This window comes from Leucopleurus acutus (genome assembly GCF_964270905.1).
Source record: "Leucopleurus acutus genome assembly, chromosome: 3".
NCBI classification, from domain to species: domain Eukaryota; kingdom Metazoa; phylum Chordata; class Mammalia; order Artiodactyla; family Delphinidae; genus Leucopleurus; species Leucopleurus acutus.
In genome coordinates, this window is record NC_139145.1 from 109,967,674 (window position 1) to 109,993,802 (window position 26,129).

The 26,129-nt window shown below is 37.0% G+C and overlaps 1 protein-coding gene across 4 annotated transcripts in view; it reads right to left on the reverse strand.

Annotated features, from left to right (window-relative positions):
* VCAN (versican) overlaps positions 1-26,129 on the reverse strand; it is a gene marked incomplete at both ends in the record, with an annotated part of 100,571 nt that overhangs the window by 548 nt on the left and 73,894 nt on the right. For all 4 annotated transcript variants that reach the window (XM_082836359.1, XM_082836357.1, XM_082836358.1 and 1 more), the window contains 3 exons: positions 5,236-5,380; positions 23,306-23,388; positions 24,654-24,812. In XM_082836359.1, coding sequence (XP_082692485.1) covers positions 5,236-5,380; positions 23,306-23,388; positions 24,654-24,812 — 387 coding nt within the window. The remainder of the gene's footprint in view (positions 1-5,235; positions 5,381-23,305; positions 23,389-24,653; positions 24,813-26,129) is intronic.

Consider the following 26,129-nt stretch of genomic DNA (forward strand, 5'->3'; position numbering starts at 1 on the left):
ATACCCAATCAAGCACCTTCAGCAGTCATTTAGATTAAGAAATTGAATATTTTCAAGACAAAACTAAACAGTAAGCCTCTGGGCCTAGTTTGAATCTCCGATTCTGTATCTTGAATTGTGCTTTTTTTTTTTTTTTTTTTTTTAAAAAGAACCATAGGGCATATGGTCATACATTCATCTGTCCATTTGGAGGTGCTACTTTTCCAAAAAAAATTCTAAATTAAAAGGAATTTGGAATTTCCTGTCTCATGCCACCATGTGGCCTGTTGATGTTGTCTTCACCACCATCCCGATGTTTTTATTTATTACCCATCTTCACTTCAAATAAGATTTGTAATAATTAACTATTATTGTCACTTCCCCGAAAAAAACTTACAATCTATAATAACATCATAGCTTCAAAATGTGGACAAAATATGTCCAGAATATGGATAAAATATGGACCCTTCAGTATAAATATCTCCAGGTTCAATTATGTTTATTTGCTCTTTTCTGTCTTCTGTACAGAGACAGGAAGCAAGTCAGGACATAGTATTCATGCTTCAATTTCGTAATTACCTTATAAATATAAATTTCAACTCTTAAGCAGGGTAAGTAAAGGTAAATCTTGGAATATATAACCATCATTTTTAACCCACAATAAAAAATTCTGTATATCAACAAACTTAGTGATGGTAGAAATAGTAAAAAGGAAATAGTAGTAAAAGAAACCTCACAATTTTGAAATTCAAGAAGCTGGGAAAATTGGTTGAACTGAATTTGTATTAATTTGTAATTTTATTCAATATTAGTGTACTTGTTTTAAATGATATATTTTAAAAATTAACTTTTATTAAGTGATTGTGTTTTGCTATATATCTCTAATAAAAATATAACTTAACTTCAATATAATTTCCCTAAATGACATTTCCTATCAATAGTTTACTTTAAGAATGCCATCATGAGGCCCACCTGATAAGCATGTCATATTCTCTCACGAAATAATGCAAATCTTCAATGGGAGGATGATTACCAGAAACCTCGGTACCAAGATGTTTGGATGTCAAAAGTTCACGAATATTAAATTTATTTACATATTCAAAAGGCTGTTTATAACCATATTCTTTTGAAATGACAAATGTAGGTTTAACTTAAATATTTAGTTCCTTTAATTTACTTCTGCCTGACAAAACAGCTTAGAATGTATTGACCCATAGCAAACAAAACTGTCTTTAATGAAACACAATCCAAGCATATATTTTCGTTCACATAAGAAATTGTCACTCAGATAGACATAACCTAAAAATAGATTATAAAGTCCTACTATCTATAACTAAGAAATTAGAAACGTTTGTGTATGTATTTGATTTTTACAAATTCCTAGAGGATAAACTGAGATTTCTATAATAATATGTCATTTTCAATTAATAATCTACACTACGTATATAGTTCAATGAAAACCTGCATCTGGATATCTACACTTCTTTTATTGTAATATGGAAAGTCTATACTAGGGTCCAGATACTAGCAAGTATCAGATAGAATGAGATGGAAGTGATACGGAAGGTTAAAAATTATCAATTAGATAACTCATTATACTTGATTCTGACTAATTAAAAGTTGTCTTTAAATTTGAGAGGAAAGCAATATACAGATTTCTTCCAAAACTATAAATGAAGACTTATTATAAAGTTAAAATAATTCAGGGAGTGTGGTACTGGCAAGGACAGGCAAACAGACCAGAAATAGATCCACATATATATACTTGATATTTGACGGAAGCAACATGGCAGAGCAGTGGGGAGAAGGTAGTTTTTTCACTTGGACAATTGGGTATTCATATGGAAAAAAATATGTATTTGGTTCCCTACCTCAGAGAATCCATGGGAGATCAATTCTAGATGGTTTAAATATATAAATGTAAAAGACAAACTATAAAACATTTAAAAACAACATAGGATAGCTTTCTGACTTTAGGATAGGTAAAGATTTCTTAAGACACAAAAAGGTTTAAACCATAAAGGAAAATTCAACAAAATGAAGAACTCTGTTCATTAAAAAATGCCATGGGGAAAGACAAGCTACAAACTGGGAGTAGATATTTGCAACATATAATTGTCAAGGGATTAATAACCAGGACATTAAAAAAAACTCTCACAAATCAATATATAAAAGAGAAGCAATCAAGTTTTAAAAATACACAATAGACATGAACAGAAACCTTACAAAAGAAGAGCTATAAATAAAAGTATATGAAAAGATATCCAGGGAGAAGTATCCAAGACAACGCAAATTAAATCACAAGAGATAACATTTTATACCCACCAGATTGGCAAAAATTTCAAAGTCCGTTAATATCAAATGTTGGAGAAGATGTGGAGTAATGGGACCTTTCACACACTGCTGGTGGGAGTGACAATTGGTACAACCACTTTGGAAAATAATTTGGCATTTTCTAGTGAATTTGATAGTACCTGTATCCTATGACTCTGCACTTCACTCCTGGAAAAACACCCTATGGAAACTTGCAGAGATCTACCACAAACAAGTTCAAGAATATTCGTAGAAACATTGTTTATAATAGTGAAAACACTGAATGTAACCCAAATGTCCACTGGCAGGAGAACTGATAAATAAGATGTTATATAGTCATATACTGTAATACTACACAGCAGCCAAAATGAAGAAATACAGCTACATGCATCAACATGGATAAATCTCACAAATATAATGCTGAACAAAAAAAGCAATGCACAAAATACAAACAGTATGATTCTACTTAAAGTTCAAAAGTGTACAAAACTAAACAATTTGTTTACAGATACAAGCATATGTGATAATTCTAAAGAGAAAAGAAGGGGAATTAAGTCATTATCTATGGCTGGATTGGGGAAGTAAATGGATGGGATTGGAAGGAACCTGCAGGATGCCCCAAAGATGTGTAGATAGTATGCAACGAGGTGGTTTTTTTTTTTTTAAAAAAAGTCTTTTATATATAATATAATCCTCCTTTGCAAGTATTTAATTAAAATGACCTAGGTCTGTATGTTTAAAGATGTCTAAAATATCTGAAAGGAAAAATAAGTGTCATTTATAAAAGTCTTCAGACATTTATAAAATTCGTAACATTCCCCAGAGTACTGATTAACAAAGAATTAAGTCTACACAAATAAAAATCAGACAGTAGGGAGATAAAATATATGAATCATTTTGTTTTGTTTTATTTTTCTCCTTTAATGAGGTAGACCTAATGTTTTGTAAATTTTTCCCCATTGGTAAATGTCTACCATGATGTTACTTTTGTGAATCCTTTTTAGATAAGGCAGTGGTTCTCAACCTGGGGCAGTTTTCCTCCTCTCCCTCCTTTCCCAGGGATAGTTGGTGATGGCTAGAGACATGGATGGTTGTCACAAAGCAAAGGAGGATGTGGAGTGGAGGAGAATGTTACTGGCATTCAGTGCATAGAGGGCAGAGATGATGCTAAACATTCTGCAATGCACAGGACAGCCCCAACAAGTAAGAACTGTTTGGCCTAAAACGTTAATAGTGCTGCTGCTAATAAACCCTGGCATAGGAAAAAGCAACACGGGAAACAAAAGAATGTTTGGATCACAAAATGAAAAGCATGACTCCAGGGAACATTTGGAGATCTAAGAGGGCAAACACGACATTTGGATAAAGACAAACAGTTCTTTAAAGACTTCTTACACTAGAAACAGGGAAAAGAGCAAATAACTTGATTTGCTGTTTTCACAAGTTCCATCGCGTAAGTGCGGAAGTAACGTACATAGTCAGGAAAGCTGCTCACACATGAAAGATATTCAGAATAAATTCTGCTTTAGACAAGAGAATGGCAGAGTATAGTAGTCATGGATAACAGCTAAGTTTCATCTCAGCTTTGTGTATCTTACTGTTCTCTTTCTTTTGATAGAATTTCTCTAGTGGTGTTTGTCTTTCCTAAAATATCTGTAGAGTGTATTTTTAGTTTTATTATTTTTATATTCAAAAATAAGTCAAATGGATTTTGCATTTTGCATTTGTACTTTGTATGTTTAATTGAGGTGGGTAAAATCTGGGTATAGAGATTAAATACTCATGTTCTAACACCATTATCAATTGCAAATAGGTTTATAAATTTTTATGGAATTCCTATTTTTTAAAGGAAGAAGTCTATACAGTGTGCCTTAGAATTCAAACATATTGGTCAATGATAAACACTTTCAAAAATCAGCTTTCTTAATTTTATCTGTTTAATATCAACTAAGCAATTCTCATTATATTATTAACTTATAAACATATTATAAATGTTTTTATTGTATCATATTTTGAAGGTTTTCAACAATAGATATAGGGATGGCATTTTTGTTCTATGGTTTATGTGTACAGATGGAGCTTCTAAGGGAATGAGTGAAAAACTCAAATGTCTATAAAGACCAGGAACTTAACCAAAAAGGGCGAAAGGTCTGAATGAGGACTGCGATGAATTGGAGACCACAGTCCCACCAAGGGAGGGTGGTAGTTTTCAGCTGCAGTATATAAACCACTGATAAATGTGAACATGGGCCAGAGGGCACCAGGTGTTCTTTTTTTTTTTAAGTAAAAACTTCACATTATTTTATGATACATACCAGTTTTTTATTGTCGACAACTAATTAAAAATTTTTTTGTTTCTTTAAATTTTTTATTTATTTATTCTACAACTAATTTTTTTTTTTTAATGCTCTCCTCATGAAAATAAACAGGTTTATAGGCCCTTGGGCTGGCAATTGTTTTTCTTAAAAATACTGCCAGGTAGTTTTTCTACAAAAATGCTACATTGTTCTCTTAAGCACTTGAAATCTAAGGTGAACACATTACTGAAAACAAACTTTTCAATTATATTGAAAAATAAACCATTCCAGAGCAATAAGACATGCCATATGTGACATCCAGCTTATGTCTTAATGACATTTGGGCTTCCCTGGTGGCTCAGTGGTTGAGAGTCCGCCTGCCGATGCAGGGGACACGGGTTCGTGCCCTGGTCTGGGGAGATCCCACATGCCGCGGAGCGGCTGGCCCTGTGAGCCATGGCCGCTGAGCCTGCGCATCCGGAGCCTGTGCTCCGCAACGGGAGAGGCCACGGCAGTGAGAGGCCCGCGTACCGCGCAAAAAAAAAAAAAAACCAAAAGACCACAAAGAATGACATTTATTCTTCCTGAATTTGCTTGATAATTGAAATGCAGATTAAGTATACATTATTAATGGAGTAATCATTACCTGTTCCTTTCTTGCAGGTATAGGTGAGATGGTAATTGCAGGGAACATCATTCCACTGGCCATTCTCATGCCATATAATTACAACACAATCTTCTCCAGCAGAAAAGAAACTATCTGGCTGATTGGGCCTCCAGTTCTCATATTGCTGTAAAAATGGAGGGAGAAGATAACTATTGACAGTCAAAGAGAAGCATATTATAAAAGCGACAGTGTCATTACTGCACGATTAAATTAGAAGGGACTCAACAATTTCTGTTGGACCATCTGGCTGAAATAATTCTGGTGGTAAAGAAAAAGACTTTTACACTCTGAGTGGAAAATGTATATATCTCAAAGTCTCTCTTCAACAAATATATATATTTTTTCCTTTGGCGATGAGATATATCTAAGGAATCAATGCTCAATTTAAGAATTTTCACCATGTCATTATTATTAATTGTAACAGCATTAATGGAAGTGGAACAACTAGAGAAAAAAATTCATAATCTCGTCACTCTAATCTGTCATGTTTTCTTCCAAACCTTATGTGCACATATAATTTTATGTAGAGGTGATTATAGTGCAATAAAATGGTCATTCCTTCTTTTATATTTTTACCACTATAAAGTACCTTTGTCTTATTGAATGCAATTGTTTTCATCCAAATTCTTTGCTATGTTGATATATATATAAATTGATATATTTGCTATATTTATTTTTCTGTTTACCCGATATACCTATGCCCATCATTTTATATTCAACCTTTCTGAGTAATTCTGTTTTAGATACGATTCTTATGTGCACCATTCAGTTGTGTTTTGCTTTATGATCTAATCTGGAAGTTGTTTTAATAGGAACATTTATCACATTTATGCATATTAATATACAAGATAATGCTTTAAAAATGTCTTACTATAAATATATGTTTGCTTTTCTTTAATGTGTGTTCAGATAATTAAAAGGAATTTTATTGACCTGATGTTTTTCTACTGGTTACCTTTATATCTACATCTTTAGATGATACCTTTTGATTCCCTAGTTTGAGCAATGAGATTTAACCAGAAATACCTTTTGCCTTCCATCACAGTAATACATGTCTTTTATTCAGCACCAGTAATGAATGAAGCCCTCTTCTGGCACTTGGTATGCATTATCTCTTACAGTAATCCAGCAAGACTGGGAATAACTTGAAACTTAGCAATGTTAAACACCCAGGACTTTTAGGTTTACATTCAATTTTTTGTTGCCTTAAAATGTGACCTCCATATCAACCAATAATTATATGAAAAACATAGTCCTTATGCCTATTCAAAAATAACAAACTTTAGTGAGATGAAAATAATATTGGACCATAAGTAAGAGAGAAGCTTTCTAGCCTCTGGTCTCTTAATTAGAATGTGATATGGGACATGTTTGTTCATTGTCTCTCTGGCTCAACTTGGGTATCGCTTTCCCAATATGCTTTGCCTACTGTCATGTTTAAATCACATCTAATGCTGACCAGACTGGTGGAGACAAATTTCCTTCATATGAAAGAAATACGTATTCAGATTTATGTGACACACAGATTTATGTGACAATGAACTATGTGACAATTCAGATTTATGTGACTGTTTCTTCTGGGCCTACAGATCTATTAGTCTTTCCTTGAATTAAATTTAAAATAAGTCTGTGTGTAGAAAACAAACTTATGGTCATCAAGGGGGAAAGGGGGAGGAGGGATAAATTGGGAGGTTGGGATTGACATATACACACTACTATATGTAAAATAGAGAACTAATAAGGACCTACTGTATAGAACAGGGAACCCTACTCAATACTCTGTAATGACCAATATGGGAAAAGAAACTAAAAGAGTGGATACATGTGTATGTATAACTTATTCACTTTGCTGTACACATGAAACTAACACAACATTGTAAATCAACTATACTCCAATAAAAATTTAAAAAAAAAAAAGAACCAAGGGGGGGAAAAATGAGTCTGTGGTTGAAACAGTGAGTTAAGAGATTTTATTTGAAAAAGACAGAGTCAGAGAAGAAAGAACTGTATATGAGTTAAGGCAATTGTTTCCAATTCAGAGCACGCCAAAAAACAGTCCTGCTAGTTACTCCCAAAAGCACCATGGTTATCTTTATGTCTTTTAAAAATGTATAATAAATATACTAGAGAATGTCTCTAATGTTTCTTTCTTCTCAGAAAATAATGTGGTTTTTAAAGCTTTAAAATATGGTAAAAACCTAGATCTTTGATAAAATAATTTGTGAGAAGAAGACCTTAAGTTTGAAAACCTCAGGATTAAGAGACCTTCTACTTTTCCTTCAATCTCTTTGCTTAGCTTTGCTTTGAAATGCACCTCAATCATGCCAAAATTAAGATAGGAGACAAGAGACCTCTGCTATGTAAAGAAGAGTCTCTGAAAAGTGATAAAACTTCAAAGAACCAAGGGAAGCTTAATAAAGACTTTTTTTCCAAAACACAGAATTAAGGGTGTTTTTATTTCTCTGGTGGAAATCCAGAAATTATATGGATTTAAATTCAACTCTAGTAGCCTGAATGGTACCACTGAGCTACCCCCTAGGTGGCCCTGGGAAAGATGCTCAGAGGACCGTACTCACCAAAGCACTCTGTCTGGCAGGTCTCCCTGCGACTGGGAACTGACATTTGATCTGACCTGGGTTTCTAATTATTTCTTTATTTTCCTTTTCTTTGCTTATTTCCCTTTCCTTACCATCTCTTACCCTCCACCCACCAAGTCTTATTTTTTGCCTTTTTTTTTTTTTTCGGCTACCCTCCTTTAATAGATAACAGAAAAGGAAATGGAATAACAATGCAGATATAAATGTCACATTCAGCCTGCTGCTGCTGTATGACTAAGCCGTCTTTAACAGATGAATTAAAGCAGGATAAAATTAAAAATTAAATTAATAAAGAATAAGAATTCCTTAAAACTAACAAAGATATAAATTGAATACTTTTTATGGTGAGAGATCCCAGAGTTCCTCATATACTTAATTTGGATTTTGGAGCTCAATACTTTCTAGTTTACTTTCTAACTAACCTCTTTCAGGAAACCAGTGAATGTCCTCAAAGGTGGAAAATTTTCCAGCATCCCAATACCATGTGTAAACTGTGCAGTGCTCCCCTTTCCTTGGCCTTACCACACTATTCATCTCCCTTGTTTGCTTTATTTTTCTTCATAACACTTATTACCTTCTAATATCCTATGCATTTTACTTACTTATTATATTTTTTCTCCTTAGTAGAGTGTAAGCTCATTGAGGACAGGGATTTTGGCTTCTTTTGTTTACTCCTGTATCCTCAGTGCCAGGAGCTATGCCTGGCACATAGCGGTGTTGTTTAATAAATAATTTCATATTTAGAAATAATGAACCCCAGAGTGTGCTGCGCTCCTCCCTATCCATACTTGCCCCTGATCGAAGATGTTGTTTGCTGCTGGCAAACAGCAAGCAAGACAATCACAAAGTCAGCAGAAGTAAATAACCGGTCTGCAAAACAGTTGGCAATACATACCAAGAGCCTTAAAAAGTTCCTACCCTTGGGCTTCCCTGGTGGCGCAGTGGTTGAGAGTCCGCCTGCCGATGCAGGGGACACGGGTTTGTGCCCCGGTCCGGGAAGATCCCACATGCCACGGAGCGGCTGTGCCCGTGAGCCATGGCCGCTGAGCCTGCGCGTCCGGAGCCTGTGCTCCGCAACGGGAGAGGCCACAATAGTGAGAGGCCCGCGTACCGCCAAAAAAAAAAAAAAAAAGTTCCTACCCTTGGACTTCATAATTCTACTTCTAAAATGCTATCCTAAAAAATAATCAGAGATATGAACAACATTTTATCTAAAATATTACACTAGCAGTAAGTGGGAAAAATCTATAGAGCGAATATATATTCAATAAATCATGGTATAGCCAGACAAATGGGACATTATATAACCATCAAATATCTTGGCTTTGAGGACTATACAAGGAGATGGAAGATACTAAAAGAAGTGTTAAGTTAAATAAAAAGCAAAGTCCTAAAAATGTACAATAATCCGAATTTTACGCATACTCTCGATGCAGTTGTGTGTGTGTGTGTGTGTGTGTATGCAAAAGACCCAAAGAAAATGCAGTAAAATGTTATAAAGTTTATATCTAGTGATATGAGACTAAGGTAATATTTTATTCTATATATTCTTACAGATTTTCCAACTTCCCTTGAATGAGCATAAATTATTTTTCTAATCAGTAAAAATGAACATTATAACATGAGCTATGCAGCGTTCAGAAAGAACTTACCGATTTCTTAGCTAACACTTTTTAAATCTAACCTCAACAAACATCACTTCAAGTCATCCAAGTCCCTCGACTGCCATGTATTTTGCAGCTGACATTTCCTCCTGATCTGAACAATAACCATCTCATTTTCACACTGAAATGAGATTCTGATTCCATGCCACCAAAGTAATTCTCAGGCCTTAAGCTTCCCAGGCTCAGACCTCTGGTAAAAGATTTAATTGTTTTGGGTGGGAATTGCCTTTGGCTCGCAGCAGTGATCTGTGTTGTTGCTTGGCAGAACTGTGGCTTAATGGTGCAGGACCAAATTTTAAGTCTGTGGTTTTTGCAAGAATGTTTGATACCCACAGGCATGTCACACTATTACCTCATATCTGATTGCTCCATTGTGCAGATTTATTTTGGCTAGGATGCTTTGATTTTGCTCCATGTTACTGCCAAACTGACTTAGCAAAGGAAACTCCAGTTTTCTGAACAACTTTCTTTGTTTCCTCCTGAATTCTTATAGCCTTATTTAATATCACTTGCAGAGAAAAAGAGTAGAAAAAATAAATCATTGATTTTAGGTTCAATAATGTATTTTTTTCACTAAAGCTAAATGTTAGGAAGAGAGCTCTCCTCAGGAAATCAATTCTGAGCTATAAGAATGTAATCGAGCCTCTCTCACATAGACGGTGTCTCATACATACAGAAATGTAGACTCTTGGAATGAGCAGAGAAAAATTCTCTGCTCCCATCTGGATTTTTTTCTCCTCGCTGGAATTATAAGCAAACATCCTGGGTGATCTAGCCCAGGTCGACCCTCTTCTAGGGCTGGATGGGCAAACTAAAATTATTCCAAAAAGCCAGCATGGCTTGGGGAGAATCCATTTTAACACTGTTGACAAAAATAAATGCTGATTTAGCCTGTTTTTGTCTCAGAGACTCATGTTCTCAATTCCAGACCTTGAACTCTCGTTGTTTCCCCCAGAGACCAGAATTAGACCAATCCCATGTCTGAAAAGAAACCCCTAGATTACTGTGCATTTTTTGTTCTCTTTTGATGGCAGAGAAAATTATGACATAAAAGTCACATAGTTGATGTAAAGGAAAGCCAGCTCAGATGTAAACTTATCTACATGTTCTATAACAAACATGCATTTTATTAAGAGGTAATTTTTTATACCTAGTATGAACTGCTTAATGCTGTACACTATATGAAAAAGTTACTTGTAGTGTTCCAATTAAATGATTATCTCTCTGTATGTGTAAAAAAAAAAGTGCCCCAAAAGACAACCATTTCAACTAAACTGGATTTATTAACTTTTCAATTATTGTTTTCTCTTTCCTTTCCCCCCAATCAGATTCAAGCAAGTTAGCTGCCAAAAGCATAAAATGATTTTTAAAATCCTGGCCAAAATCTAACAGCTAAGTACCATTCTCTTGAATGAAAATTGTCTCCACAAACCAGAGAATTCATTTTGAACCAATCCTAATATGGAGAGGACAAAGTCGGAGCAGACTGAAGTTATTCATTACAATCTATCAAACTTTACAAATGCTTAGATTATTTTATTCCAAATAATCTGTATTTTATTGTCAAAAATTTACTTCTGTCTTATATTAACATAAAAGCGGAGAATTATCCTGCAGGTCTTCTGGAGCACACGGGACTCCCCTGCCTGCCAATATTCCCCACTCTCGGAGAGTGACCTCAGTTCCACAGATCTAAGACAAACTTGACTTAGGTGTCTCAAACAGAATGGCTGAAGAGTTATTCTCTCCTTCCCAGCTCTTTGCAAAGTCTCCAACTTAATTCAGTCAACATACCGGGAGGGAAAAGGTGTGTGTTGTGTTTGGGGATGGGGGTAGGGTCTCTGCTTTTGAAAGTTACCAGCAATCTACTAAAGTCAGACAGGGTTTACATCCTTTCAAGGAGACTCTGATTATATAGTATTTAGGAGTCCCAACTGTCATTCAGAGATATCAGATGATCTTTTATCTTTAAAATACACACCACCATGATCCATGGCCCTGAATCTCAGCAGATAACTAGTATCACAAGCATGTACAAAACAAATGGAAGAGAAAACTCTAATGTACTTGAACTAGAGGTGGATCACTGTCTTTTTTCTAAGGTGAAAGAAGTGTTGTTTCATAGACTCGCAGACATAGAAAAGAAACTTATGGTTACCAAAGGGGAAAGGGCGGGGAGGGATAAATTAGGAGTTTGGGATTAAGAGATATACACTACTGTATATAAAATAAAGAGCAAGGACCTACTGTATAGCACAGGGTACTATGTTCACTACCTTGTAATAACCTATAATGGAAAAGAATCTGAAAAAGAATACACACACACACACACATATAACTGAGTTATTTTGCTGTACGCTTGAAAGTAACACAACATTGTAAATCAACTATACTTTGGTTTTTAAAAAAGCATTATTTTGGAAATACACAAGATTTAAAAATAAATCAGGTACTTTGCTTTGCTTTACAAAAGGAGTTTGCTTGGTTCAGCTTTGAGCACTGCTTTCAGTTCAAGAAAGGAAACGAGACCAACCAGTATTAGTCAGTTAACTGCTGTGACAGTCACGTCCCAGCTGGTCCTTTATATGATACATATATAAGCAAATCGATTTATGAGGAAATATGCAAGCAGCTGGATGGTGAAAAGAAAAGGCTGGATCATGGAAGGCTCTTGAACCGTAGAATGACTTACCCTTCATGCAACATTCCAAAATAGTATTTGCTTTTCCACATCAAGATTTTTTTTGTCTTTAGAAGATAATGTCAATTCAAAATTCAAAACCCTGAAGATAATAAGGTCATGCTTCAACCTCTAGTAGAGAAAGAATTCCCGGAACATGAAAGAGTTTTGTTTTTAAATCCCTTTTATCAGAATTTAAAACTAAGAAGTTTTCAGAGCAACTGGACTTATCAAAACTTAGTTGATAACTAGCCCTTCTCCATAATATTTGACCCATTTCAAATTCTTTTCATTGAGATTTTACGATTTAATTTGGTCAAATAGCTATAAAGGATAATCGATGGGCACTAACTAGTTCTAAACAGTTAGACACTCTGTTTAGAATCTCTTGGTTTCTTTTCCTCTCTAATAAAAAGAAAATGGAATTTTCACACACTAGATAAAATTTAAGTTCATCTTTTTGTGGGACACAAATTTGAGATTTACTACCATCACACACACATACACACCCCCCTACAAATACAGTATCTCTTGGCAACAGGGAAGGATATATCTAGGATAGACCTTTGGGAATGCCCTTGTTCACACAGACCTGTGTAGCAGAGAGGTCCCCACCATAAATACGATAGAGAAGGTCCAAAATGGTTAAATAGTTAGTAGAATAAACATCAACAGACCCCTAGAGATGGGAAAACTGAGCTGTCCATTGGACAAACTTGCCAGCTAACTGAACGATTTTTACATACTAGCCAGCCATTGGGTACAGTCCAAATTTGTGCCTGAGCAAAAAGTACGAAATATTTCATATCTGTGGATCTTCAGGGTCTCTCACGTATATTTGAATCTTGAACCTGCATCTGCCAGGGGCCTACTCTATCATCGACCTTGTACCTACCCACATATTTACCTATAGTTTTTCAGCTTAGATTGAGTCACCTTTTATTCTTTAAAATTCACTGTAATTTAGATGATCTTAAATTGCCAATTAAAGGCTTTATGTTTTAGAACTATTATGAGTGTTGCCAAGTATGTTTAAACAATTAACCGCACACATTCCATTGATAAAAACCGCTCTCGACATTTGTCCAGTAAAGCCATGCTCTGACATAATATATTATGGTAATTGTTGGGAGAATTTAAGGCTTCAAGCTATAATTTGGAGTTTTTTTCCATGAACAGTCCAGTCTCTGCTTTCTACCTACTCTCTATTCCCCCAAACACTGCTGATTTAATTCACTGTAAAAAAAATTTTCATAAGAAAACCAAAAATGTCCTCTAGGTTCACATGCCAAGGGAACCAGCCAAGGAAAACTTTCCACTGCTATTACTGTGTATAAAGTGAAGATACGGGAAAGATTGGTCCCAATGCTTACCTCAGTTGCTAGGATTTTACTAAGCATGTGACTCCATGTATTAGCTTTACGCTGCATTTGAAAAATCATCTCATTTCACATTTAACTTTCTGGTTCATGATATAATGCAATTCATACTAGAATTTTAAAACCCAAAGCTATAGGGACTTAATTCACAGAGAATATTATTCCTGCAGAGACCTAAGCAGAGTTCTGGGAATGTGAAGTTTTGAAACGCAAAATACTATATGGCCACTAGGTGGTGATATCCATCCATCATTAGATTTTGAATTACCAACTAAGTCACCGTTAACAAAGCAATGTAGACGTCCCCCCCACCCCCGCCCCACCCCAAACCATGATTATTTCCTCCATATGGAAAAAAAGATTAAAGGATTATCTGTGATAGGTTCCCTCAGTTTTGTGAGGAAAAGTAAGAAGAGAACACTTTGCTAAAAGATAGACCTCAGCTAAACAGTATTTACCAATCCCATTCTATTTAGCTACAGGCCAATGTAGCTATAATCTGAATTTTCTAGTTGACTAAAACGTTCGACTACAATATTTATTTTTTTCTATTTGTCCTTTTAAAATTATCAGATGATTTGCATCAACAGTGAAGCTGCATCAGAAGCAAAGCCTATAATAGCCACCTAAAATCCTCAGGACAGGGCAGATCGTAAATAAACACCAATGCACACAGTTAATGTCTGCATGTGATTCAGTCTGTTTGTAGGTAAAAACTTATGTAGATTAGCTATAAAAACATGACACCTGTACTAAAAGCTGACTTCTCTGTGTTCAAACTCCTTTTATCACCTGGAACTGGTAGCGCCACTGCTGTACTCACATGGCCACAAATAACATCCAAATGCAGTCGATGCCAGGGGTAAGCAGATAACCACCAAAGGATAAAAGCAAACTCCAAATAGAAAACACAGCCCCTAGAGGACGGCTTACCCTTTTGAAACATATGCTGATAAGAAACCACCTTTGCACTAAATAAAGAACTCAGAATAACCACTCTGGGTTTATCCCCCGGCCCTCACCTTTCAGAACACAGGTCAAACAGTTATCTGCCGGGAGCTTAGAAGGACTGCTTATTAGAGAAATCAAAACATGTGTTAACTTTAAAATGCCTTTTTTCCCTCGATGGCTGTGGTCACAAGAGGCATTTGTTTGCAGTCTGTGGGGGATTATATTTAATGTTGTTTTCTTTAAATTGTTGGGGCAAATGACCTCACTGCAAGGTAGAAATATACCCTCCTCTGATCTGCGTACTTGCTGCGGGTTACTCTGGTCTGGGTCCTTGTTTATTTATGTTTTAAAGGAGGTTATGGTTTGGCTGTTGTCTTTTAGTTGAACAACCAAAAGGAAAAGAGCAGCTTTGTTTTAAAGGAGAAAGAGACGTTTGTTTTGGTGTCACTGCCCAAGGCTGGCAGCCTGGAGTGGGATCCTACAAACATGAATATGTCGAAGGGAAAAAAAACTAACTCGGGGTCTCCTGATAGCTGTGAAAGTGGCAATATGCCCACTATTTTCCTAGCTGGCAAATCTCTGTGCGGGAGAGAGAATCTGCCAGCTCTGGAGCACAGCACTAATCTTGTGTAATAGCATGAGCTCACTGCTCTACAAAGTAGTAATTATCCACAGCAGTTTCCAAAGGATGTGAGTTCCTCCCACTCTGAGAGCACTTGGAGACGGGGTCCCAGGCACAGCCCCACTAAGCCACTTGCATTTAATCCCCACCATGAATGGTGCCAGTGGGTTCCTTCGCCCCAAGTTTGTTTGTACAGGTCTTCAGTCAGGAAGTATTCACGATCCAAATGCAACTTGAAACTGCCAAACCCATTCAACATTTTCTTGGCCTTTTCCATGGCTATGCATTGCCTTAAACTAATTAGCAATTAAATTTAAATAACCATGTGTGATTTTTAAGGTTTCACAGAGCACTGTTGGAAAAGCATCTGTGAAAAGGAACTACCACGTTGATAAATGCTTCTTTTTTTCAAGGAGAATCTTGTCAAATATGAAATGATTTTCCAGTGGTGGGTAAATATTGTTCTTCCAGCTGTTTGCCCGTCAATAGCCATCTGCACTCAAGGAAGGGAAAGGCGGAGAGGAGGGTTTTGTATTCTAGAACTACACTATGGCTCGATAGATTTTATGTGAAGAATCAGAAGAACCAGTTCTTGGTTTCAAATCAAACTGAACTGCAACACAAGTAAAAATGTTCACTAAGAGCTCAATGGTCTTTCAGAAAAGAAACTGAAAATTCTTCTACTGGTGAGTAATGTGCTAAAGAATGAAGAAACAGCATATGTTTTCCTTGGCTTTTAGATTAATCTAATGAAGCCTGTGAGATTTAACATAATTAAATTAATGTTGATATGCAGTGTGACTTGCTCACAGAGAAGTGGCATTTGACTTGGAGCTAAAACCACAGCACAGCCAACACACACCCATCTGCAAACACTTTACAGGAAGTCTTCTAAGATTTTCAGGTAGAAAAAGTAAAACTTAAGGTTTTGGTTTTGTTTTTTTTGTTTTTTTCTTGTGGTACGTGGGCCTGTCACCGTTGTGGCCTCTCCCGTTGTGGAGCACAGGCTCCGGACGCACAGGCTCAGCGGCCATGGCTCACGGGCCCAGCCGCTCCGAGGCATGTGGGATCTTCCCGGACAGGGGCACGAACCCGTGTCCCCTGCATCGGCAGGCGGACTCTCAACCACTGCGCCACCAGGGAAGCCCCGGGGGTTTTGTTTTGCATCATTATTTTCTGCCAAATCATTCGCAATCCTTCAAACCTACAAACCAGCTTAGAAAACACAGGGAATTAGTTAATACTCTTGATTCTCTTTTCAATGTCCAAGACATCTGGGAGAGGGAGGAGGATATGAACCTTTGTGTCTATGAAAGGGTAATAATAATACATTCCTGCAGAAAAAAGAATAATGGTTTATGGCCTGCGAGTTACTCCTTTTTAGGTGTCTCTTCCTGGGTTAAGGGCTATTTCTTTATTGTTTCTACCTTTTTAAAAGCTGGTTTTTTTCTCACCATACTTTGCTTGACAGACTAACATGTTTATTTATGAAAGGAGAAAATGGGTCTCTGGATTTAAAGTCAATTCCACATCCAATTTGGCTATTTTCCTTCATTAACTCTGCAGCATAACCAGGAGGGCAAGTGGGTGTCCCAAATTCTAGGTGTGGCAGTTTGCCAATGCTCGACCATGTTTATCAAAGTGAAAAAAAAAATAAAAGCCAAATTCAGTTATCTTCCAGAAATATTTTTTTCAAGTAGCATTTTTTAAGCACAAAAGGCTATCAGTTAGCCTTTTGGAATCTATATCCTAACTAACAAGGGGCAAGATAAGTTGGTTAGAGCTAGAAAATAAGACATTTAAGGATCTGTGAATTAGTAACTTGTTTGAGAACTTTCTGACTAGATCCAGAAAGTGTGCAGAGGAAAGGAAGTCTCTGTTTTCTCCAAACAGGACATTGGAGAGTGAGAAGGCCGTGACTACTTCCCAGGAAGCTGACAAGCCAGCAGCCTTGCATAGGTTGACACTGAGTGCTGACAAAATAGAGTTGACAGATGGAAAATGTAAAAGAGATGTAGAAAATGTTCTTTTTAATGTATAAGGATAAAGTCAGAGGGTTTTTTGGTTGTTTTTTTCCTTACAAATCAAACTTTCCTAAAGCTCCTCAACATTTTAAAAAGAGAACTGGATTGTCAGTTCTACTCAATCCTCAACCTCTGGACAATGCAACCTAAGGTGACATTTTCCTTTGAAGTAACTTCATCTGATCCACTGAAGCGTCCGACCCCCAGTGGTGAGGGTTGAGCTTTGAGGTGCTCCGGGAGCTCACTACAGAGCACACAGAAGGGAGCAATACAGACCTCGGGAGAATTGCCACTGCGAGAATCTTATTCCTGGGGCTCAGGGAGAGGAGGGGGCAAGACGGTAACAGTTTTAAATCTCTGAGGTCCACAGCTTGATTTTAAACCATTGGTTAGGGAGTCATGTTATAAAAAGTAGTGAGATTAAGGCACCTACCGGTTTCCAATATTTCCCTAACTGTGCTGTCCATGGACACACCACAGTCTGTAGTTGAAAAGCAAGTTGTAAAAATGACCTTGCCAGGGCTTCCCTGGTGGCGCAGTGGTTGAGAGTCTGCCTGCCGATGCAGGGGACGCGGGTTCGTGCCCCTGTCCGGGAAGATCCCACATGCCGCGGAGCGGCTGGGCCCGTGAGCCATGGCCGCTGAGCTTGCGCGTCCGGAGCCTGTGCTCCGCAACGGGAGAGGCCACAACAGTGAGAGGCCCGCGTACCGCAAAAAAAAAAGATTTTGCCAGGGTGTATATAGGTGGAGAAACATAAATGATTCCATAGTGTTCCCTGATGTCTGGCTCCCTCTGTGCTTGAAAGAATGGACTCAGATAGTGGATAAATAAAGGAAGACCTGTCCAACCTTAGGCAACCAAGTCATCCTTGGTCAAGCAACCTATAAAAAATGAAATGAGCTGAGAACACTTAGGAGTGAGATTTCCTTCTGCTTGTTTCACTACATTTTGGATTGGGATAATAAGGTTTTTTAAAGTCAAAGTTTTGAGTAATTGTCAGTTTCCTAAAACTTCATGGAAAATCTGCCCTGATATAACTTAAAAACCTTTGAAACGTTTGCTTTCCGTCTCCTCTTCCCAGAGCTTATGTATTCTTGGGACAACCATGGACAAAACTGTCATCATTTCCAGTAGGAACATCTGTTTTCCTTTGGGTTAATAACTTTTGTAAGATGCGTTATGCTCAGCTACATACTTCTGTTTCTGAGAAACATTTGTTTTCTTTTCATCATATTTGAAGTACCACCTATTATGTTTTAATGTTTTTCATAATGATACAACTTTAAATAAAATATTTAATTTAGATAAACAAGAATTGTCATATAGAGATTCAGCCAAAAGACTTAATTGGTCCTTTCAGGATTGAAAAGATAACAAAGTGAATTGGTTGAGCAATGTATGGATATTGATTATCATTCAAATGTCTATTTTTGTCAACCACTCTGCTAGGTGCAGAAAAAATAGAGATGAAAGTTAATCCCTGCCTCAGAAAGCTCAGTGTCAGGAAATTAACACTATAGAGGCCAGTGGTAGGATGGGAAGAGGGTACAAAGGGCTTCTAGAACACAGAGAAGGAGCTCTTAGTCACACCCAGCTAGGAAGGCTTCCTGGAAGAAGGTGACTCTTGGTTAAGCAAGGTATTCAAACATTTATCAAATGAAATTAGGACAAGAGGTGAGAACATTCTAAGCACGAGGGCAAGTGGATGCAAAGACCAGCAGAAGTGAGATGTCATGGCTTATTCCTGGAACTGTGGGTATTTTGAGATGAGACAGCTTAGGAAGTAGCAGATGGAGTAAGTGGGCTTGGTATGCCTTGATAATAATTACAGAATTTTATACTGAAGGCAAGAGGAAGACATTTGCTGAATTAAAAAGGGCGTAACAAGAGTTCAGAGCAAGGGGAGAGGAAGGTCACAGGCACTGAAAAACAGATCTAGGGGAAAACACTTCAGACTAGTCATTCATTTAACAATAGGTTAAAGAAAGAACTTAAAAGTCAGCTAATAGTACAGAAGCTAGATAAGAAATGTTTGTTCAAGTTCGCCAGGTTTAATGTGTATTTAACTTGGATGGTTTAACTTAGTGTCTTTGAAGACATTACTTGGGTGACAAGTAAAGTAATTCATTATTGAAGTTATTTGTCAGGCTTTCTAATAAGCACTTGGGGCATTTTGCTGTTAGAAATCTATAGTCAAGTTAAAGAATGACCGGTGAGTAGAAAACCAAAGGACAAACTGAAATGTGACTGCTTAGTAGGAAATCAAGTGACAAAGTGAAAACTGAAATGTGTTAAGAGAAAATAACCTTAATAGAAATCACAAGGGTAAGGCTAGAACCAATTTTGTTCATGAGTATACTTTTGTGAAATTTACTGGGTAAACACCCCAAATAAAGAATAAAAAAGATTTTAAAGATCCAATAAAAGCAAGAATTTGGCATTTTATTAGTGATATCAACATCCTATTATAGAAACCAATAATGTGGGATGAATCCATCAGAATCTGAAGAATAAGGGCAAAGTAGATAACTTGGCCAAATAAAATTATTAATTTAGTATAAGCATATAAATTGAATTAGTCTAGCTATAAAGGATAATCGTATTAAATACGATACACTACAAATTTATTGGAAGCAAAGTTTAATTATTTCAAGAAAAGAACTGATTGAAATTGAGACCTAATATTAACTCATTTATTTTTACTCTAAGACTGAATAACAAAAGATAACATACAGTAAATATCAAAGGTTCTTTTTGTATTAATACTGCTCTACCTCCCAAGAAGGATAAGCTCTAATAAACCTTTCAAACAAAAAATGGGGGTGGAGGGGAGAGGGGAGAAATCACTCTAAAACATAAACAAAGTTCTTGAAATTGCACGCAGTCAAGTTAACACCATTTCCAATTGTAAGCAGATACTGCTTTTCCCGATGAAGAGTTTACTATTAGGGATATTTTCAAAAGCAAGACACTTGGAGTAAACAGCGAAACAAAGGAGAACTATTTTATTCAAAGGCCTGAGCACATATGGAACCTGTTAAGGGGATGGTGGCTGCAGAGAGAACTACAAACAAGTTTAAGAGACACCTAGGCTGTCTCTGAAAGCAAGGGATGGAGGCAAGCGTGGTTAGAAAAGCAGAAAGTGGGCCAGAGATCAGTCAAATGGGAGGGAGACAGGCTGTTGGGCAGATGGTCTCTTCTGTTCCAAAATATTCAAAGTTAAGGACACTCCTTAGCACACTTTTATTTTACACAAAGAGTGAATTAAGAAGAAACCAAGGGTCCGTCAGAGTTTTTCCTGGATTTACTTGTGTCCTTTCTTTGATAAACTTTGCCTTGTGTATGTAATTCATTTGCTGCCCTCTTCACATTGAGGCCCTTCCTTGGTGCTCTCACCATAACCCTTAGGTTCCAATTAGAAAATGTGAATTAATTAAGGGTAAGTTTCTTGTTTATGTTGTATAGTTATCTATCTTAGGTTATGTTATCTTCCTCTGAAAATCTCATAGGAAGATCAATATTTCTCCTTCGACAAAGTGCAATGCCCACTTATTTACCAAATTTAGGACCAGTCTAGACTATGGAAATTGTAATTAAGTTCTTTTTTTCACAGTATATTTCACAGCACAGTCCATTAAAAATTAATGGACACAGACAAAATAATGAGTTGAGTTGGCTTGCTTCAGCATAGTGGAATAATGACATGTGATGAAATCAAGCACACCCGGATGGCACCTGCCAGGCAAGATACATTCCCGAAGATAATTTACAGACCTCACTCATCTGCCAGCTATAAGCCAATATTCAGTCCCATTAACCAAGCTCACAGGGGGCATAGGGCCTTATCCTACACACCTTCTGAAATAAAAATCAGGCAAGAGAACCACTTCTCTGAAGAGCTGAATTGCTACTGGAGAGACCAGAATAGACATCTAGTAAAACAGAAAAACGCTGAGAATGAAAATATACAAATCAATTCTATATAACCAAGGACAGACTGGAAACAGTCAGGGACTTGGCCTATCAGGTCAGTATGTTGCAAATGACAGACTTTACATTCACTTCACTGTGGCAAATGCAACTATTTTAGGCTCATGGCAGGACCATACAGGCACCCAGCCAACAGTTACACTTTGAGATAAGTCGTGGTCCAGGTCTGCAAGGCACAAGGAAGTAGCAACTGCAACTGGCCACCTGAGTCCTTGGCATTCTAGCTTCTGCACCACAGCTCACAAGAGCCTGTACTTTTACTGGACCACTTATAAGGGAAAGTCTTTGGGAGGAAGACTTAATATTGGGTATCCTAGACCTAATTTCTCCCACAGGAATGAAGCCTCCATTCAACAAGGGAAAACTGACTAAATGCCTATACTTTATAATATACATTAATAAAATTATAAAAAGTCTTAACTATCTGTAATATAAAGGAAAAAACCCTTTTAATTTTTATGTTCACTTATAAATTAAATTAGTAAAAACAAAATTTTCTATCTTCAATGAAAATGAATACATAAGAAGTCATGCTATACCAACCACTACTAATCTGACCAAGTTATCTCCCTGAAATTATTATTCATTTCAGCAAAATGAAAACATACAGATACAACAATTGCAGATATATCATCCACCCAGGACAATTAGAAGAAAATGAGACTATTGATGTAGGAGATGTAATCCTATACCTTACGGGGAATATATTTTATGAACAATCTACCTTCCCTACTTCTTCTGCATCTTGCCAAATAATCTACTTATGCACACAAATGACAAACAGTGCTGACTGAACATAAGGAGTGATGACAGAGAAAGGGCAAGCCAGCCTTTATTTTAGGGTTCCTAAAGGCAAAATGTGATAAGGGATACCCTTTTTAAAGTCAAGGAGGTACCAGCTAGGAGAAAGCCTACGGCTTCACCACTTATAGCGTTGTGACTGTGGGCAAATAGCTTAGCCTAACTGACCATCCCTTGCCTTACCTACAAAACGCTTAATGCCTCTCTTAAAGTTACTGTGGAGAATAAATGAGTGCGAAGCACTGAGTACAAGGAGTGACACAGACATAAACTGAGGGGCACGTCCAGGAGAGCACAGAGAAGCTTTCCTGAACAGGCAGAGCAGAACTTCTGAAAATTATTCGTTTGGCCTCTGTTCTAGAATGAACTTTACGTTTTGCCAAACTCATTAAATCCAGATGAATGGCAGTAATGAATGAAACTTAATTTTTAAACTCTTCTTGTGTATGCTTATTTTCAAGTCTTCCTCTTGTTTATCTCAGTTAGAATTGAATTTACACCTGTCTAGCCCAGTGGATCCCAACTCTGTCTGCATTTTAGAATCACACAGGGAACACTTAGAAAATATAGCTGCCAGAGGTTTTGCTTTAATGAATTTGAGCTGAGGCCTAGACACCAGTTTTTTAATTATGCTCCCCAGGTGATTCTAATGCACAGCCCGAGCCCAGAACCACCACTATAGCTAACCACACTTGAACTAGTTCTAAAGAATTAGACTTGTGTATTTACTAGTAGTGACTCAAAACAGCTTCACCCATCCTGACTTAAGAACCTTATGGCAGCTTACTCAAGGATGTGGGTATCAAATCACTCCTTTCTTCAAGAAGTAGAAAAAGCTAAAAAACCACATAATTAGTCAGCAGAGTGAATGGAAATTTACAAGATCATAATTCAACAATCTTTTTTAAGATGTAAAAAATGAGCATGTTTGCTTGGATAAAAATGAGCCATGCTTTATAGCAGACTTCCAGGGCAATTATGTAAGAAGAAAAGGTATTTTTTAAAGGACCTTTTCTCTTATGTGTATTATTTTCCTTTTCGCTTTGAAGCTATACAAAACAAAGATAACCATCTGAAATACAGACCTGAGGCAATTCTGCTAAGCCTGCGGTTTTCGGGTTCAATGGAAATCGGATACACTATTCTTTTAAGAGAGCCACCTTGATTGGAGCCCTGGTAGATGGATCAGTTGTCAGGGAACTACCTCTATTTTTAACCCCCGTCTAGTTCACCGAGTGACCCTGAGCAAGATATTTAACTGGTCTCCAGTCTAACGGTGCCTCTGCAATCAACACACAGTACCAAGTTCTAGAATCAGTGTCATTTTCATCAGTAACTTACCAGTGTGCTGCCATCGGTCCAACGGAAGTCATGTTCAAACATCTTGTCATTGAGGCCTATCCACTGATAATCATGGCCCACACCTGAGAAGGGGAACAACACAGACATTTTATTATCTTTCCCACATATGGACGAAATGTATCAAAGCAAACTATTTTTGGCATGAATCATGCATCCTCTTTTCTGGCTGGATTTCTGTTTAGTTGCTCATAAAAATCTTTCATGGTCTTACTATCTTTTGTTCTTCTGCCCAATGTGTTTTAAACCAAAAAGCTAGTTTGCAAATATCGTGAAACATTAAAATATCAGACGTGGACAAGTATTTCCCTAGCAGTGCACGACAATTAAGCATTTTTTTCCATCTTTACTCATGATACAAACTTTCCACTTACTTTTTTATTAAACTGTGCAATTGGCAAAAATTCAGTGAACCAATAAAATGTGACAGATCTCACCCATGCTAGCCTCATTTTGGAAGCCACATGTTTCTTCTCAAAGCATTTTTAATGGTGAACACCTAGACTGGACAGATCTGCAAAACTTCCTCAAAAATAATTACTTTCCCCATGAAATGAGTCACAGGCAAAGACACCATGAAAAAAAGTTAAATGAACCTCTACTGAGATTGCAAATTAACAAACTTCTAAGAGATAGCAGGCATCACGAGAACATATTTAATAGAGCATCAAACAATGCTTCATGAGCAAAAAATTTCTACATATTTTCTACATAAAAGCTAGCTGCCCTCCTCTCTTTGCTATAGTCTAAGGAGTTACTAAACAGCTCTGTTAATAAGTTTCATTAGCTTTCAGTCTCCCTCAATTCATGTTCTTAATATGAGGCCCACTTTCTATGGTCTAAAATAATTAGAAACTTGGATGAGAACCAATTATGCACAGAGGATAAGATTAGGGTGCTATTTATAATTCAATTTTAATTACTGGGATAAAAATAACTGAACGCAATTTTCTCTTTTACTTTAGACAGCATATGTACATATTCAAAACAGAGACCAAAAGCCTGGCAAGAATTAGACTGGAAACATAAGAGGTGGTCATTTCTTTAAGTCAAAATATGATCAAATAGTAATTTCATATGATTTGACCTATAGCATGCTGTTTCAACTATTACTGCTGGCAAACCGTGAAATGCCTTTCTATGTTACAGTTGAATGTTTTTCAAAGTAGGGGGCTCATGTAGTAGAGATGATTTTAGTTCACAGATGAAGGATTTAATAAGTTGAGTAACAACGGAGAAAGCTATTTGTTTTCAGTTAGATACAGGAAAAACTAAGAAGGTGGTAAGAATGAATGAAGCTTCAGAAAACCCATGTATATTTGGTACATACGATTCACAAACATTTGTTCTTCATGAGACAGAATGCTTGTGAGATGGGCGCCCTGCAGACGGCATTCCCGTTCAGCTGCATCCCACGTACGTCGATGGGCAAAGTACTTGTAGCACTGTCCTTGAAATTTGTGCCAGCCATAGTCACATGTCTCCGTGTCTGGGAAGAAACAAGGCAGGGGCTTATTAAACTCATCTATGTCATTCAGACTTGATTCACCCATCCAAAAGTTCACAGAAGACCCAAGCCAATATCAATGCAATGTCCTCGAAGCAAGGGATTCACAAATTTTGGTCATGATGACAAAGAAATTATGATAAAGGGAGCCCAAATTATTCCTGCCAAGTGGGTGGCAATACATCTTAGGACTGGAAAGGCACTATCAAACTGCTCTTTCCCTGATGAAAGCCAGTTTCAGCAGGAGAAAAACTGGAAAAGGGGCCATTCAAAACCTCCTAAGACTGCAGTGTCTACTGACTCACTTGTGAAGCAATTGGGGCTAATTCCTTGCCAACACAACTTTTCTAAAGAGCATCATTCAAGTGATAAGATAAGAATTCTGGTTAAAAGGATTATGAATGCTCTATTTGCTTAAGGACTTCAAAGGCTCTGGAAATAGTCCTTTCCCACTTCCGGAAGAGAGAGCTGGATGGCCACAGCCTCTTGTAAGATTTACTAAGAGAAGAAAAAAATTCTTCATCAGTCGGCAGCTTCTGGGATATAGCTAAGGACTGTGAGCCTTTTTCCCAAAATGAGAGGGAATATAGGTAACTCCCAGTGCAAAAGCATCGGGATTTGAAGTTTATCAAGAATGACTTTAATTTAGTACCCCTCATCCCATCACACCATATACACATATGCATATGTGTATGTGTATATAAATATATATTTTTCTCTTTTGCAACAAGCACACTGTAACCAGTATCCTGGTGAGATAAAAACACTTTTCAAATATGTCTAAATTTTGCACTGGCAGTAAGCTTCAGCTATAATTTCTAGATTGCCAGTTTTTAAGTATTTCATAGGAAAGCTGTCTTGCTCATAAAACTGCATTCTCTCTTTTTTTTTTTTTTTTTTTTGCCGTGCCACACGGCATGCAGGATCTTAGTTCCCTGACCAGGGATCAAACCCGTGCCCCTGGCAGTGGAAGCGTGGAGTCTTAACCACTGGACCACCAGGGAAGTCCCTAGAACTGCATTCTCATTGGCAATCTTCCCTTGGACATGCCCACTCACAGGTGAGATTAAACTGTATGTTAGTAATCAATAGAAACAATCTTAACTTTCACGAAACATCTCACAAAGATACTGAACTAGTTACGTGTAAAAACTAACAAAACTGCGAAGTTTATGAAATTGGAGACACTGTGAAAACTCCAGGTTATCTCATGATCATCCTCCCCTCCCCTAATTTTACTGGTTGATGAAGATAAAACTCTACTAGATGAAATGAATGCTCGTTTTATATGTCTGACTT